This window comes from Myxine glutinosa, chromosome 1 (genome assembly GCF_964187855.1).
Source record: "Myxine glutinosa chromosome 1, kmMyxGlut1.1, whole genome shotgun sequence".
In the NCBI taxonomy this organism is placed as follows: domain Eukaryota; kingdom Metazoa; phylum Chordata; class Myxini; order Myxiniformes; family Myxinidae; genus Myxine; species Myxine glutinosa.
The window spans coordinates 13,665,410-13,683,590 of record NC_136261.1 but is presented as its reverse complement, the minus strand read 5'-3'; the positions used below and the strand labels follow the sequence as shown (position 1 = coordinate 13,683,590).

The window sequence follows — 18,181 nt, the reverse complement described above, 5'->3', positions numbered from 1 at the left end:
ACCCATCCACGCATAAACTACCAACAAGTCCTGCCAATGTGTTCCAATTGTGAACCAAAGCCAGTGAATGGAGGGAGTCCCCTTTTGAGGTGGGTTTGTGAAAAAGTTTCAGGTGCGAGGAACTTATGGAACTCTTACAAATTCGCGTTCTTACAAAGGTGCTTTGTAAGAACTTTGAGGTGCGTTCTTACATCTTACAAAGGAGAACGCGCTCCTCCCTTACAAATTCCCTTGTAAGGCGGAGCTTGTGAACGGATTCCCCTTGAAAGGCGGAGCCTGTGCACGGAGTTCCCTTGTAGGGCGGAGCATGTGAACGGGTTCCCCTTGTAGGGCGGAGCCTGTGAAGCTGTTCCGGTCGCTCGGTGAAGCCTGATTGGGTTTGCCTTGTGAGACGGAGCGTGAATCGGTTCCGGTTGTGTGGCTGGCTGAGTAAACCTGTTCCTGTTGTTCGGAGGTTGTAAATGTTCTCGTTTTATAAGCGCGAGGAAAATGGAGATTGTGAAAATCGAACCGGGCACCTGTCACCTGCAAACGGAATGTCCCCAGCACCCAGATGACGAGGACAGTTTGTGGACCACGTGGGACCGACAAACAGTGCGTAAGTTTAATTTTTGTGCTTCACGAACAACCGCACAACGATCGCTACACACCTTTACACCTTTACACCTTGCGTTGCGTCCCTCGTGTTACTTGCGCCGCTTACGGAACATTCGCGGCGTTCTTGCTGCTCACGTTCGCTCATGCTCCGATTCGAAGTAGCAGATTCGTAAGACACGTGATCTTGTTTTCAGCATCCAGATTTCCCGTTTAAAAATATATACATTTTACAAAACGTCAAAACAAAAGTGTCTAATCGTTCCTTGGAAATAATCTGATCCGACTAAACGCACCTGTTATTGAAGTAAGGATCCAGGGAGGATTTGGGGAACTATGTACCTGTTTATAGTGTGACGTCATTTGTGGGAAGACGTTGCCTTGGAGACGTCATATAATTAGGGAACGAATATGGAAGCGTTTGAATAAATTCGAACTCATTCAAGGTACTCAGCACGGATTTATTAAAGGGAAGTTATGTTTAATGGTTTTATTGGAGTTTTGTGAAGCAGTTTTTGATTGGATGGACGAGGAAGGGCAGGTGGACTTCCAGAAAGCATTTTATAAGGGACCATGACGGAGGAAGATGTTGCCATGGTGATGACTTGTGGAGTGGCTGGAAGATTAACAAACTGGATTCGTGTTAGGAAGCCGAGTGATTGTGAATGAGAGGATGTCTGATTGTGAAGATGTGAATTGTGGCGTACCTGACAGGGATCAGTTGTCGGACCATTATTATTGATAATTTACATCAATGGGCTGGCAGGATGGTCTTGAGTCACTGTAGACCCCGAGAGGTGTGCACGCCCTCCCCTATGCTGTCTCGCCAGTGTTCGAATCCCGACCCAGCTATAAACTGCCATCCTGGTGTCTCACAGGCAGGGCAAAGCATCGATGTGTGTGCCGTCCCTCGGATAGACGTTAAGCCGGGCGTCCAATCGGCTGGCATTAATGGGTGGACGTTAAAGATCGTACAGTGTCATTCGCGAAGAGTAGGCGAGTTATCTCCGACACCCTGAATAAATTACAAATTCCTTTTGTAAAGTGCAAAGCGCTCCTCCCTTTATATGGGATTGTTTCTCTGTATGCAACTTTAACACAGGGACTGAAAATTCGTTTATCGGCTTCTATTGGACAAAATCAGCTGCAAGTTTCAGAAGTAAATGCTTTGTACATCGAGATAATATGTTACAAATTTCAGCAACGTCCGTTTACGCATTCTTGAGTTATATTTAGAAAACCCTCAAATTCACGTTGGTGTCCGTCCGTCCGTCCGTCCTGTCAGCTCGTTGCATCAGCGGCACACCTGCACTTCCAGGAATGATGCAACTAACAGTCACGGTCTACATATGAAATAATAATAATAAATCAAGAAAATAAAGTTCATAAATAAATAGCACAAACAATGCACCAACTTGTTAATTAAGAGAACAGTTTGGACATAATTTTAAAGTTGAAGTTCCTAACCCTATTTTCCCCATTACCCTCTAAGTTTACGAATTTGCGGTTCATGGGGATATTCAAGAATGTAACCTGAACATCAAGGCCCTCCTTTACATCTTGTGCCTGAATACTGCACGGGTTATCGTGTTTTATGAACTCTCTAGTTTAAAAGTGAATTATTTCAGAACCGTTTATATTTCTTGCAGATCCATTACAGGATGTGAAACTTGAACCTGAAAATTTGGGGTTCATCGATTCAAAAGGTGAGAGCTTTTCATGAATCAATCAAGTTTCCTGATCCTTTTACCTGGCAGTGTTTTTTGAAGATAAAACACTTACTTTCTTTCATTAACCTTAACTGCACTGGGGTGGCGGGTCGGGATAGAAGAGGCCTGGGAGGTTCCCCCCGTCTACATTTTTCGCAATTTTTTGCAACCGCTGCTTATGTCGAATTCTCCTCTCATGACTTTTTCTCCAGGGTCTTGTGCTCATTTTGATACCACATACTTCCAAATAGCCTTAAAATGAATGTTGTTGTTGTTGTTGTTGTTGTTGTTGTATACTTCCAAATTGGACTTACCGTTCAGGTGTCACATGACAATTAGTAGGTGTCACATGTCCTAAACAACTGCAATTTTTGCATGTTTCTGTACAACAAACACATGTGTATAAGGGTCATATGTATTAAGACACTGATGGTGTAAATTCATTGGCCGGTGATTTATTTTGAGTGTTTTTCCTTCTGGGTTTGTTGGGAGTTTTCTCCTACAATCCACCATTGCTTTCCCCTCACTGTGAACTCTATAATACAATACATGTATAAAAGATGCCGCTACGTTCAATAAGTTTGGTGTGTTGTTGCGCTTAAATGTGCAAACCTTGATCAAACCATGATAAATGTACAAACCTCACAGCCTCATCCAAGCTCAAATGTTCCATTTACAGTAGTGATGGATTTGCCTTTTTGTTGTTGCTCGTTCTGGACTGATCATATAGTGAAGCTGACATCGAAAGCCAGCTGCAGACTAGACTGGGCATCCTCTGTCTTGGAAAAATCAGAAACAAGTAGTGATACATTCAAAGTACACCACCCCCATGCCAAATAAATAAATAACATATCCTCCAGCACACGACTGCCGGGGTGCCTTCGGCGGCCAGCGATGCCACAGTACAGCACATGGGGACGGAATTGGGAGGGAGCAGTGGAGAACAATTGAACGACTAATTGATTAATTGCGTAACTAAAATAAATAAAAATCGTAAAAGAATTCATTTCTTAATTGGCTGATGGCATACCTAAACCATCACCGTTTCATCCGAATCTGTAACTTTTTGAAAATTAATTAATGAGGTTATTAATCGAAACAAATAATTAAATAATCGATAAATTGATTAATCAATAAATCAAAAACATCCTTCATAGCCAAATCACTTGGTCATTGTCATGTCCAAATATCAGCTTCCTAGCTCAATAGGTGCCTGAGCTATTGCCCAGATGAGAAAGAAAATAAATAAGTATTTAATAAATTGATAATGAATTAAATAATTAATCAATTAATTAATTAATCAAAAAATGAAAAAATACTGTTTTCACCAAGGCATTTGTTCGCTATTTTGGCCAAATTTCAGCTTCCGAGCTCAAAGGATGGCTGATATATCACCCGGACAAACAAGAAAAAAACAAGAAGACATCATGCAGAGCACGATACTTGCAAAATCCACACCTCCCCTCCAAAAAAGTTGCCATGGATGTTGTAAATAATCAGAATATACAACAGTGTCTCCAAGGTGAGTTTAATCAGAATCAATCTCGAGCAGTATCTGAAAGGAAATTAGCAATCATAGTATCAGTACACTACAATCATACGAGCAAGAGTGAGTATGACATCCAAGCAAACATGCAAGCAATATGCAATGTAGTTCCCCTTACCATTCTAAGCATTCACGTGAATAACACACGATAAATGTCTCAGGACTGCCCTCTGCACTTCGGGACCAAGATCTTATAGTGGCCATGTAGTGGACAGTAGTTGTAATAACACCTGGGTCGTAACTTGTATGCAATTTCACTACATTCCTCCCTGGGTTTAAAACCTTGCTAGCAAGCTGGGTAGCAGTACATGCGTAACTACGATGTTCAGATGATTACATAAGAGTACATAAAATCAGAGAGTCATATCAAGTCCAGCAGAAGCGATCGGGGCGACGAATTTCTCTTCCCATGCACGTTCTGTACACATCCGGCCCTTCAGCAGCGGTGCCTAAATCGTCACCATCAGGAATGCCTTCCATCTCGGGCGATGGAGGTGGCACGACTATACTGATCAGATCGAGCGTGCGAGTGGGAGGGGCAGCCGGCGAATTCCCCGTGCTGAGCTCAGGCCCAACAGGATCCCCGCACGGTGCGAGATGACGCACTGACACCGTGGACTCGCGTCCATCCGGCAGCTGAACTCGAGCGTGATCGGGATTAGTTTGAAGAATGCGGACCTTGTCGACGAGCGGATCACATTGACTTGGGTGCACCGCTCGTTTGAGAAAAGCCGGACCGGGCTCGGCAAGCCAACCTGGCAGAGGTCGGACAGAACCAGTGCGACGCGGGTAGCAAAATAAACGATCGTGAGGAATTTCATTTGTAGCGGTGCACAGTAGAGAACGGATCGAGTGTAATGCCCCCTGCCCCACCCAGGTCCATTTGTCCGGTCCTAGTCCGTAGGTCTTAAGGCCCAAGGTAATGGCCCTCCATATAATGCCATTAAATCGCTCCACCTGAACGTTCGCTTGCGGACTGTATGGAGTAGTGTAGCTCGAGGCAATGTTCCGCTGCAGCAGAAATGTCCTCACATCCTGGGACAAGAATACCGCACCTCGGTCAGTGTGTATGTAACCCGGATTCCCAAACATCGCAAACAGGAGCTGCAAATAACGGATAACCGAAGCAGCGGTCATGTCACTGCACGGAAAGGCGAATGGGAATCTGGAATACTCATCGACAGTCACATGAAAAAGTAAGTACACCCCTTACTGTGACTCATCGACAGTCACATGAAAAAGTAAGTACACCCCATGTAAAGTTTTGACTTTTCAACATATTTCAACATACAGCTATTTGATCTTCATTTCAACAATATTGATAAATAAAGGTGATATAATATAACAAATATCATGAAACAATTACATTTTGTAGTCCATTGTATAATTTAAATAAACATAAATGCAAATTTTGCATGTGGAAAAAGTAAGTACACCCTTGGCTCTAATATGTGGTATTGCCCCCTTTGGCAGAAACAACCTCAAGTAGGCGTTTCTTATAACTGTCTACCAGTCTCTGACATCGACTGGGAGAAATTTTTGCCCACTCCTCCATGCAGAATTCTTTCAGCTGTGTGATGTTTGAGGGGTTTCTTGCATGCACAGCTCGTTTCAAATACCCCCACAACATCTCGATAGGATTTAGATCTGGGCTTTGACTTGGCCATTCCAGAACCCTCCATTTCTTTCTTTTCAGCCATTCCTTGGTGGATTTACTGGTATGTTTAGCGTCATTGTCATGTTGCAAGGTTCATCTTCGGTTGAGCTTCAACTCTCTGACAGATGGCCTTACATTATCCTCAAGCACTCTCTGGTACAATGAAGAATTCATAGTAGATTCTATGATGGTGAGCTGCCCAGGCCCTGATGCAGCAAAGCTGCCCCAAACCATAATATTTCCACCACCATACTTTATAGTTGGTACCAGGTTCTTGTGGTCAAAGCTGTCTTTGGTTTTCGCCAAACATGTCTTCTGGTACTGTGGCCAAATAGCTCTACCTTTGACTCATCTGTCCAGAGCACATTGTTCCAGAAGTGCTGGTCTATGCCTAGGTGTTCATTGGCAAACTTTAGTCTTGCCCTGATAAAGGCTAACCCCTGCTCTAGCGGGGAAAATGGCCTTAAAACGATCATTCATTCATTCATTCATACAGTCTTGCCCTGATGTTCTTTCTGGACAGCAAAGGTTTCCTCCTGGCACACCTCCCATGTAGATCAAATTTGTGCAGCCTCTTTCTAATGGTAGACTCGTGCACTTTGACATCAACAGTGGCAAGAGCTACCTGTAGGTCCCGGGATGACATTCTAGGGTTCTTAGAGACTTCTTTCAGCATCTTGCGGTCTGCTCTCGGGCTGAACTTGCTGGGACGGCCTGGCCTGAACAAGTTGGCAGTTGTTTGGAATCTTCTCCACTTGTAGATGATCTTCCGGACAGTCGAATGATTGATTTCAAATTGTTGAACACCACACCTTTCCTGTGCCATCTCCAGGCATTGCAAATCGTCATTGCCGGGCACTGAAGGGGGCTCGGCAGCGACGCACGCTGAAAGGGAGTACTCAGTTTTCACTCTGGTTGTTTTCTTGTTTGTTTGTTTGTTTGTTTGGGAGATATCTCAGCCATACTTTGAGCTAGGAAGCTGAAATTTCGGCACAATAGTGAGCAGGTCCTTTGTCAAAAATGCTGTTTTTGTTTTTTGATTAATCAATTAATTGAGGAGTTATTTAATTATTAGTGGCTAATTAAGTACTTATTTATTTAATCAAATTTCCTTTCTCTTCTGACCATTAACTCAGGCACCTTTTGAGTTAGGAAGCTGATATTTGGACATGCCAATGACCAGGTGATTTGGCTGCAAAGGCTACTTTTGATTTATTAATTAATCAATTAATCAATTAATCAATTAACGATTTAATTATTCGATTAATGACTAAAAGATTTTTTTTTTAAAGTTACAGATTCTGATGAAATGGTGGTGGTTTATGTGTTCTATGACCGAATTCATTCATAATTTAATTTTTTAATGATTATTATTTATTTATTTTCGTTATTAATCATTTATTTATTTGCTTTCTCATTTGGCCAATATCTCAAGCACCTTTTGAGCTAGGAAGCTTATATTTGGATATGAGTGACCAAGTGATGTGGCTATCAAGGATATTTTTGATTTATTGATTAATCAATTAATCAATGAATCGATTAATTATTTAATTATTCGATTAATTACAAAAAACAAACAAAAAAAAATCAGGTACAGATTCTGATGATGGTGGTGGTTTATGTGTTCTGTGACCGAATTGATTAATAATTTAATTTTTTTATGATTATTATTTATTTATTTTCATTATTAATCATTTATTTATTTTCTTTCTCATCTGGGCAATATCTCAGGCACCTTTTGAGCTAGGAAGCTAATATTTGGACATGACAGTGACCAAGTGATGTGGCTATCAAGGATATTTTTGATTTATTGATTAATCATTTAATCGATTAATTATTTATTGATTAATCGATTAATTATTTATTGATTAATCAATTAATTATTTAATTTTTTATTAATGACTTATTTAATTAAATTTCTAAAAGATACATCTTCGGATGAAGCACTAGTGGTTTAGTTATGCTATTAACCAATTGATTAAGAAAATATTTTGTGTTAATGTTTTATTGATTTTAATTATACAATTAATCAATCAATTAGTGGACACCTCTCCCTCTCAATGCAGCCGCAATGAGCTGCACTGCGGTATTGCCGGGCGCCTGGGGCGCCCCGGCAATGCCGCGCTGTAGGATATTTAATTATTTGGCATGGGGGCGGTGTACTTTGAATGTATCTGTACTTTTTTTGAGATCATTTTAAATCCCTTCCCAGACTCGTAGGCATCTATAACCTTCTTTCTGAAGGCATCAGAGAGCTCTTTTGATCTAGGCATGGTGACACCGCACACTTCAACAACAAAGAGCAAACCAAACGAAATGTCTGAGGTTTCAATAAGACAGGTTCCTCCAAGATCCTCTCTAATGATGTTCTAATCATTTGCACCTGAGCTGGTGCACCTGATTCTAATTTTTGGTATTTGAAGTAGTGATAAATGTAGAGGTGTACTTACTTTTTCCACATGCGAAATTTGCATTTATGTTTATTTAAATTATACAATGGACTACAAAATGTAAATGTTTCATGATATTTGTTATATTATATCACCTTTATCTATCAATATTGTTGAAATGAACATCAAATATCTGTATGTTGAAATATGTTGAAAAAGTCAAAACTTTACATGGGGTGTACTTACTTTTTCACGTGACTGTACGATCGTGAGGAGGTTATCGAGAGGTACCAGAAGCTGGTAGAGGACCTTTAAAGTCCATAGCCAATCTGTCCCACGGCCTGGTAGCCTGAATCAAAGTACCCATATTCGGTTTGTAGAAACACGGGTTGAGTTCAGCGCAAACGGGACAAATGCGGCACAGACGGCGAACGTCCTCAACAGAGTAGGGCAAATTGCGACTACGCACGTAATGAGCCAGGTGGGTCACCCCGGGGTGACACATGGTGTCATGAAGAACGCGCAAGTCTTTCTTATGTCTTTCAATCCTGCCAAATCTCACTCTCTTACTATGTCTCTCCGAAAAGATCGACTGGACAACCCTCCCATCTACTTTCTCAACAATCCTCTCCAAGAAGTTCTGTCACTCAAGCTTTTGGGTCTCACTATCTGCCATGATCTTTCTTGGGAAAACCACATTTCCAAGCTGGCCTCCAAAGCCAGTCGCCGACTGGGCATCCTCCGTCGTGCGAAGTCCTTCCTCGGCACACCTGAGCTCCTCACCACTTACAAGGCTTTCATCCGCAGCTCAATGGAATACTGTTCTCCCCTATGGGCTGGTGCTCCTGCCTCACACCTGGCTCGGCTTCACGCTGTTGAATCCAAAGCTTTCAAAATCATTGGAATCTCCCGCGATGAAGCTATCTCTGAGGGCTTTTCACTCACTCACCGCAGGCAGGTAGGTGGTCTTTCTGTCTTCTACCGACTCCTCTCCGGCCTTGCTCCCCCAGCTCTCTCTGTGCTCTGTCCCCCAAATATTCCTACAGGTCGCACAAGATCTGCCAGCAACCCTCTGATGGTTAAACTGCCGAAATCTCGGCTCTCTGCTCACCTTCACTCTTTCATTCCTCTTTTCTCCCGCCTGTGGAACAAACTCCCACACTCCCTTCAATCCCTCTCCTCCCTCCAGGTCTTTAAAACAGCTGTTCACCACCATCTCTTATCTTCCCCCATCCATAACCTTGATCTTTTCTACCCCCACTAATTCACCCCAGATCCACCTTGTTTGAAATTCCAACTTATTTCCTGGAAATCCTGGCAGTGTCCATATGTTTATACCTCTCCCACCCCCCCCCTTCTCATGCCTCCCCCCCTTCACATGCCTCCCCCCCTTCACATGCCTCCCCCCCAAAGCCCTCTCCCTCCCACAGATCTCTCGATGTCTCCATGTCTCTCGGTCCCTGCTCTCAAATGTTGTGTTTGTGTCCTTCCCCCTCTCTCCCCATCTTGTCTACCGCTCCCGATGTTATTTGTTTTATGTGTCTGTTTGTCTTTCTGTGCGATTAATGTTCGCTCTTTCACGAGCCTCGATCTTGTATACAAAAAAAAAAAAAAAAAAAAAAAAAAAAAGTGCTCGAAGGAGGTTAAACTCGCGCAAACCCCTGTCCGGGATAAAGCATTGACCACTAGGTTTTCCCACCCTGGACGGTACGTGATCTTGAAGCTATAGTCAGCTAACTCTATGCGCCATCGAGTAATTTTCTCATTCTTAATGCGCTGAGCGTGGCGCGTATCGTACATGAAGGCTACACTCTGCTGATCAGTGATGACTTCAAATGGTTTGCCAAGCAAGTATGGTCTCCATCATCGAATCCATTCCACAATTGCACAGGCTTCCTTCTCGACAGATAAATGGTGCCTCTCAGCGGAGGATAGGGTCCTTGAGAGGAAGGCCACAGGTTTTCCCCCTTGAAAGAGAGAGTCACAGCGATCGTGTGATCCGACGTTTCTGTTACGGATTCGTCACTTCCGTTGTGGTGGTTTTCATCCACTGCAAACATTTCTGATTCCATGTACTATTTATTGTTTTCAAAAGGTTTATTGTTTATGAACTGTTTTCAAAAGGTGAAAAGTTAGTGTTAAAAAGAAACAGGAAACCGGATCAGGAACCGGACGACGACGAGGAAGAAGAGAAAAAGAAGTTGGAGCGAGTGAGTCGGACAAGAAGGAGCCGAGCTATTCGCGGTCTGGAACGAACGTTTGCGAACAACAGTCACTAGCGAACTTTCGGGTTTCCCAGGAAAGGGATTCCTGCGACAGAGTGGTTGTCGCTGTTACAGATTAACCTGCGTGTCAGGTTTTGCGATCGATTCAGGAGAGAATCATCTTCTTGCCGTTGCGCCACGAGACCGGGCCGTCAGCCATTTTGACTCGCGCAGGACTTGCGCTTCGCTCACGGTTTCGTCTCGTTTCGACCATTTTCACCGCATTCTGACGTCGATCTGGGGTGTGTGTGTGTGACGTGGCTTTTGAGTGGAAAGTCTGCGTGTCGGCACCTTTGCCCCGCTTTGGCAGCGGGACTGTACTTGCCATCCGAACGGGATTCTGGTCTTGATTGGACATCGTTCTGGCGATCGCAGGAGCGGATCGACTTTGGCTTGAAGCTGGGATCGACTTCCACTTGAAACCGGAATCAACTTGGGTTTGAGGCCGGGAAAGAGACATTGGGAATGTTCTTGCTTCACTCACTTGGAGCACAGTGAGTTATATATTACAAAACTGATGGTACCATCATAGGATATTGATTGTACTTTTGATTCATATTATTGTTGTACTGTTATTCTTGTGTGATCTTAATACAATATTTGTTTGTGAGTAACAATTGGTGTGGCTTCACCATTGATCTTTGACATACAGAATAACACATTTTTCTGCCGTGACTCCTCCCAGGGCTCGGAGGTACACCGTGACCAGGGGGTCGGGGAGGAGCACGTAACACTTCGCTTTCTAGAACAAAGGGGATGTTGTCATCAATGGAGGTCACAGCGGCGCCAGCGATGTCTGACTTGAGCCCGTGGAAAGCGACCTTGACGGCATGAGACATAGGGAATGTTTTGCAATCAATGAGGGGACGGAGCTTCTCGGAGTAATTTTGGACCCAGCGAGAATAATGTGCAAACAAACCGAGTGCTCTCTTCAAGGACGCACAATCGTGTGGCGGCGCCATGTCGAGCAAGGGGCACAGACGCTCCTTGTCAGGAGTTATCATACCCTGGGTCACGGTGTACCCTAAGATCTATCGTCCTGGCAGAGTAATGACATTTGGACTTGTTGAGAGTCAGGCTGTACTTTCTTGCGACCTGGAGGGAGCGTCGCAAATTTGCATCATGATGAGCTTGATCATGCCCACAAACCGTTAGATTATCAAGATAAACGAAAACGTCCATTAAGCGTTCCTTGGTAATTATGTCATCAATAGCCCTATGAAAGCACGTGACGCCATCAGTGATGCCGAAGGGCAAACGCGTGAATTGATATAGCCGCTGACCGGATTCGAACCCCGTATAAATTTGGTCAGCTGCAGAGATCGGGATTTGATGATACGCGCTGCGCAGATCGAGGGTACTATACACGGCATATTGGGTGACCTGTCGAACCAATGCATCCAACCCCGGAAGTGGGTAGGCGTCCAATTCCGTAAACCTGTTGATGGTTTGAGAGTAATCGATTACCATGTGCTTGCGATGATTTTCAGACTGGACGACCAAAACTTGCTCATGCCAATGCGATCGGCTGGGCTCGATTATGCCTTCTTGGAGGAGTCTGCTAGTCTCCTCAGAGATGAATTGCGCATCAGCCCGGGAATAGCGTCTCAATTTAATAGCAACCGGGGCGCAGTCCGGAGTTAGATTCGGAAATAACGACATCGGTTCGATAGCCATCCCCACCAAAGCACAGACCGAGAGGGTAGCAGCTCCCCCGAACGTGGACACGAGTCCACGGTGTCAGTGCGTCATCTCTAACCGGCCATGGCGATGGAGAAAGTCGTGTCCCAATAAAACCTCAGCGCATAAGGTAGGCAATACCATTAGACAAACATCCGGATACATTGTGCCATTAATCACTAGCTTTACGCGACATTCCCCCTTAGCGTGCATCCAAAGGGCTTGTGAAGCCATGAAGATTCTGCGTGATGTCCCCAGAATCGGCCATCTGTGCCGGCTGACGAGGCTCATATCAACGTAGCTCTCAGTCGATCCGGTATCGGCCAGGGCATTCGCAGATTGTCCTTCAATCTGTACTGGGACGACGGCGCTGGACAAGCCGTGCGGTTCGGGCTGTCGGGATCTCCAGGGGTGCCGGGCATGCCTCACGCGTTGAGGAGATGCCGGCCAGCGTAGGTCGGGAACGCCGCCCTCGTGAAGAGCGACATACTTTTGCAAAATGTCCTTTCCGGGTGCAAGTGTGACATGTCGCTTCTCATGCCGGGCACACAGAGCGGGGATGAATTCCGATTCCCGCAGAAGAAGCACTTAGCGTTACCCCCGACCGAGGCAGTCGCTGCCAGACTCATACCTTCGGCTCCGAGGGCTTCCGTTGACTCCAACGGAATATCAGCAACAGGATGCTCCACAGCAGCGTCGTTCCCACGCATCTCTCCTCATTGAGACCCGCTGTAACATAATGGCGTCCGTATGCTTCCGATTGAGTTTGAGCTTCGTGGAGTATGAGGGCCAGATCGTGAGCTCCTTTCAGCGTCAGGGTCGGCCATTCCAGCAAACGCTGCCATATTTACGGGGAGTAGATACCAGAAATGAACGCATCTCGTATGAGATCATCACACATCTGCTCGTGCGTTCGGATCTCGTGAGCGCATTCCTTGCCCAGGCGACGTAGCTCTTGGACGAAATGATTGAGAGATTCAGATGCATCCTGTTTCCTCGTAGCGAGCTGGTATGAAGTGTATATGCAACTCCGAGGCTTGATGTATATAGTGCGCAGCTCCTTTACAGCTTCGTCGAATGTTTTGCAATGGGATATGTAATCGTGGACGATGTGCATCACATGTGAATTGAGCACAGCGCGCTTCACCTCATCTGTGATGTCGTTATGAGCTTGCAGGTAGCTAGTCAGCAAACTCAACCAGTGCTTGAGCTGACTCGGAGCTTCCGCAGCTTGAGGATCTGCTCCGAAAGTAGGCAGCTGCAAGAGTTTGTGGGTCATGTCGATCTCGAATGATGGTAGAAGAAGATTCTGATTAAGTGTTGTAAATAATCAGAATATACAACAGTCTCCAAGGTGAGTTTAATCAGAATCAATCTCTAGCAGTATCTGAAAGGAAATTAGCAATCATAGTATCAGTACACTACAATCATACGAGCAAGAGTGAGTATGACATCCAAGCAAACAAGCAAGCAATATGCAATGTAGTTCCCCTTACCATTCTAAGCATACACGTGAATAACACACGATAAATGTCCCAGGACTGCCCTCTGCACTTCGGGACCAAGATCTTATAGTGGCCATGTAGTGGACAGTAGTTTTAATAACACCTGGGTCGTAACTTGTGTACAATTTCACTACAATGGATACATCAAGTTGTCTATTTCATTAAGATTAAAATTGACGATCTTAATCAAAGCTCAGGTCAATCGGATGAAAATTGATGATTTTTCAAATGAAAATTGATGATTTTTCAGATGAAAATTGATGATTTTTGAAGTTTGATCCTGAGTTGACCTTTGACTTTTTGACCTCAAAAATAGTTAGTTTCCCAATTTATTGACTCAATATACAAATGCTGTTCAATTTTCAAGTCAATCGGACGAAAAATGGTAATTTTAGAAATTGACCTCAAGATGACATTTGACCTCAAAATCAATAGGCTTCTTCCTTTTGACCAACTTTACCATTTGGTGAAGTTTCGTGAAGATCGGTTTAAAATTGTGACCTGTAGGCGATTGACAGACAAACAGACAGACATTCAGATGGAATAATGCACAAGACCAACCAATATCTTTGAAAAATCTTCGATTTTGCAAGTAACAAACAAACAAAAGGAATGAAAATTGAGTACTCCTTATTAGCGCGCGTCATCGCCAGGCTCCCTTTGGCGCCTGGCGATGACGTAATGCAGCACCTGGAGATGTAATAGGAAAGGAGCGGTGTACAATACAGCCTCGGAGGCCGTTATTCACAGCTCAATTGAGTACTGCTCTCCTCTTTTGGCTGGCATCACAGCATCATATCTCTCTCTTGTGGATCATGTGGCATCTAAAACTCTCAATGTTATTGGCATCTCCTACCATGAGGGCGAAGCATCTGGTCTGTTCTCATATCGCAGGCAGGTTGGTCGCCTCTCTGTATTTTAACACCTTTCCTCTGAACAAGCTCCCCCTCCTTTATTAGCCCTGCAATTGCAATGCCTCCTCCCCCCCTTACTGTCATCTATTGTTGAGAATTCTTAGATGCATCTGAAATTGCTATTTACAGCCTATTTCAATTTCTGCATTTCTTAAAATAATTTATTTGAAGATTAAGAACATGCCATGTTGTTGATGATTCAGTGCATTTATGTGGAACTTGTGTTTTTGATGAATGCCCAAAAATTGTTTGTTTAACAATAATAACATTGCAATGGCTGTGGAGACTACTGTGGTCATAAGAGGTTCATTTGTACAAATGTCTCTCTTAGGAAGTCTGATGGATTGCATTGAGAAGTGTTCCAGCACAAGCATCCAATGCTGCACTTACAAAGCAGAACTTCAAGTTGACAAGAAAAACCAAAGACCACGTTCAACTAGGAAGAAGGCCAATTGCATCTACTGTTCCAGTCTTGTTTTTCTGGATCACATGAAGGAACACATGACAGTGCATACAGGAGAACGATCCCACAAGTGCACAGTTTGTACCAAATCGTTTTCACGCTCAAGCACGTTAAACCGCCATATTAAGCTTCACACTGCAGTGAAAACCCACAAGTGCACACTTTGCCAAAAGGCATTTTCAGAATGGAACGCTTTAAACACTCACCTTGGAATTCATGTGGAAGAAAAGCCGCACAGGTGCACAGTTTGCAACAAGTCATTTTCGCATAAAGATTCTTCACATCGTCACAATAGAGTTCACATGGGCGAGAAACCACATAGATGCGCAGTTTGTGACAAAGCGTCTTCAGGATTACATCATTTACTCCTTCACTCAAGAGTTCACACAGGTAAGAAACCTGACAGGTTCACCATATGAGTCGTGTGAAAATGACAATTCTGGGACACTTTCTCTTGGACATCCCCAACCCCATAATGCAATAGTGATGCCATAACCTAACCTTCATAACCACATAAGTCTTGTATTTACTTATTCATAGCTAGAAATAAAAAAAACTTGGGTTAATAAAGACGTTCTCCCAGTAGTTTTTGTTACGCTGTAAAAACATACTAAGAGTGCTTTTGAAACCCCAAAACATTGAAAGTCTTTCTTTTTTTTTTTTCTTAAAAAATATGTTTACAATTCAAATGAAAAACACTTTCTTATAAAGAGCGAATAACACAAGTTTTCATTTTAAACACAAAATTCTATATTAAATACGGCCAGTAAAACGGACAGAAAATCCGTAAGATTCTGCGCGAGTAAAATGCCTCTGTTAGGCCAGTAAAACGGACAGAAAATCCTCTAAATACAGTGAATAAAATACAGATGGTTTTATATTTAAATCACAAAATCCTCGAAATACTGTGAATAAAATACAGATGATTTTATATTTTAATCACAACTTCCTCTAAATACAGTGAATAAAATACAGATGATTTTATATTTTAATCACAACATCAGTAGTGTATATATGTTGCTTCTGGGACACTCTCATTTTCCCATTGACTTACATGTTAATTTTTCCCCTCCCTCATTGCCCCTAAACACCTCTATTTCTCTCACCCTGTTCTTTACGAACCTTCTAACCTTTTGACATGTTATCCTTATTCATTAGACCACTTAAACAATGGTCCTTCTGTGTGAACCTGTGATCCTTCTGACCTTATGGACCTTTTAACCTTTTACTCTTAATATCATCTGGTGAATCATCTTTGACCCACTCAAACAACGACCCTACAAATATTTGTTTATGCGTGGGAAATAATTTAATTCTCTTGCCACTCCCTTCACCATCTAATATATTAACAAAAAAGATGTTTGAGTTTGGTTCTTTATTAAGATATTTTAACTGAGCTAAGATAAAATGGTAAACCTCCCTCAATGTTCTTGTTTGAGCGCCTCCAGTGCCACATACCATTTTAAAATTAAAGTATATATTTTCCTGGCAACCATCAAAGTTTTCCGTCCACTCAAAAATATTTCCATCTTTTTTACCCAATTCACTGGTATTTAAATTAATTCTCTTATTTGTTTTGTAATTTTTTTTACCAGTTGTCTTTTCAATTATACCTATTTGATATTTTTTCACATTCGTTATGTTTACCATTTATATACCAAGGTTGATTACACCTCCACTCTTTAGTCTGGTTGGTACTTGGTTCTATCATTTATATAATAGTAAAAAGGCGGCGGTAGCCCGTTAAAATCCCTAACCCCCCTTTTTAACTTATCACTTATATACTTATATAACCATAAGGGAGACTATCAATTCCATTTTCTAAAACAAACCTCTTATCATCAAAAGCCCCCAATGCTTTCTTATTCACCTCTTCTGAATATAATTTATGTTTATAACTTCTTATTCCATTAATCTTTCTAAACTCTTCTTTCTTTGTTGTTAAACAGTTATAATAATCCTTAAAGTTTATTGTTTCTTTAATGACATTTTTCTTTATGCCTTTTAACTTCTTATCAGTTTTTTCAACGTTATTCACAATGTATTTATAAGCATAAGCCTTAGATCTCAATCCCACAAATTCACTCATGACATTTCCTCCTAATTCATCCTTAAACTTTCCAATCACCTTTTTATTTTTAGAAGAGAACAACTCACTCTCTGGACTGTAATTACTAGTGTCATAGATATTAATGTCCTTTTTCATGTCTGAATAAACATCATCAGTATTAATTTTCAAAATAAAACGATCTGTATCCATATAAAGTAGATTAACATCATTTTGATATTTCTTCCTCAAGTTATTATAAAAGTAATCATACATTAATGACTTTGATAAATCAAGAATTGATGTTCCAATATAAATAGGTTTGTTCATTTCAATACTCTCTTTAATCAAATGGATCGCACAAAAGTTCTCAGTAAAGACCTCAGCTCGAGTAAAACTCGGTCTATTAATTAATTTTGATGCTTGTTCCCAAGATGTTGATAGTCTGATATTTTGTCTTTTCCTCACATTCTCCATAGTCTTACCAAAGACCACATTATTCATCAATTTATAAAAGTCTTTCTCAAAATCTGTTTTTGACTCTGTTCTTCTTTGTGTATTAAAATCAATGTACCCCTTTAACCAATGACTTTGATTGAACTTTAGAACCCTATGGATCTTCTCTATTCTTTGACCTTTTGATAAATATTGTCGCAAATTTCTTTGGTGTAGAACATAATTTTTCTTGTTATATAATGTAGTAAGTAATTTTTCTGTTGATTCACCTATATTAAATGATTGTTGATAATCACTTAACCACTCCTTCTTTGGACTTTCCTTTTCACAAGCAAATGGGAGATCTTTGTGTAGGTTATGAAGTTCCTCTGGATATTTCAAATCGACCTCAAAATAATAACCAACCTTTGAATCATCCAATTCTTTTTGTGTAGAGATACATACATCTTGTAAAACCTTTTTGTAATCTTTTTCCTTTACCCATCTAAGTTTTCCATAAGGAAGAGCCTGAGACATTGCCCAGCCATACAGGTTGTTCGCATCATAATACATCAAGTAGGAGCTCTCTACCGATGGATCATAATTTGGAATGTACTTGTTATTTGCTTTAGCATATCTCTTTCAACAGACTTGTGAAATTCCTCCTCTCTTTGCCTTTTCAATCATCAAAAGCATATCAACATCGGTTATCAAATCCAAAGCTTGTTTTGTCATTTTTAACATCGCGCTCCAAGCCAATCCAGGAGCAGTGTAATAGTGAGCAGGATCCAATCCATATCCAGAATGACAGATTGTTCTGAAAGCCTCAAACACATCAGGCAACAAAAGCACATCAGTTTTGAGGTACAAATCGTGATACTCACCAAGATTCTTAATGTTATATTTTTTCCAAACATTTTGTGCGTGTACATAATCTTTATCAGATATATTACTGTTGTTTAATTTGTTATAGAAAT

At 41.9% G+C, this 18,181-nt stretch overlaps 1 protein-coding gene across 2 annotated transcripts in view; it reads left to right on the top strand.

Annotated features, from left to right (window-relative positions):
* Positions 1-280: 280 nt before the first annotated feature.
* LOC137421354 (uncharacterized) overlaps positions 281-18,181 on the top strand; it is a 134,642-nt gene continuing 116,741 nt past the window's right edge. The window contains exons 1-3 of one of the 2 annotated variants that reach the window (XM_068107346.2): positions 281-594; positions 2,244-2,300; positions 14,591-15,112. In XM_068107346.2, coding sequence (XP_067963447.2) covers positions 14,599-15,112 — 514 coding nt within the window. In that variant the 5' untranslated portion in view covers positions 281-594; positions 2,244-2,300; positions 14,591-14,598. Of the gene's footprint in view, positions 599-2,243; positions 2,301-14,590; positions 15,113-18,181 lie in introns of both variants that reach the window. The other variant, XM_068107339.2, reaches the window with a different exon arrangement.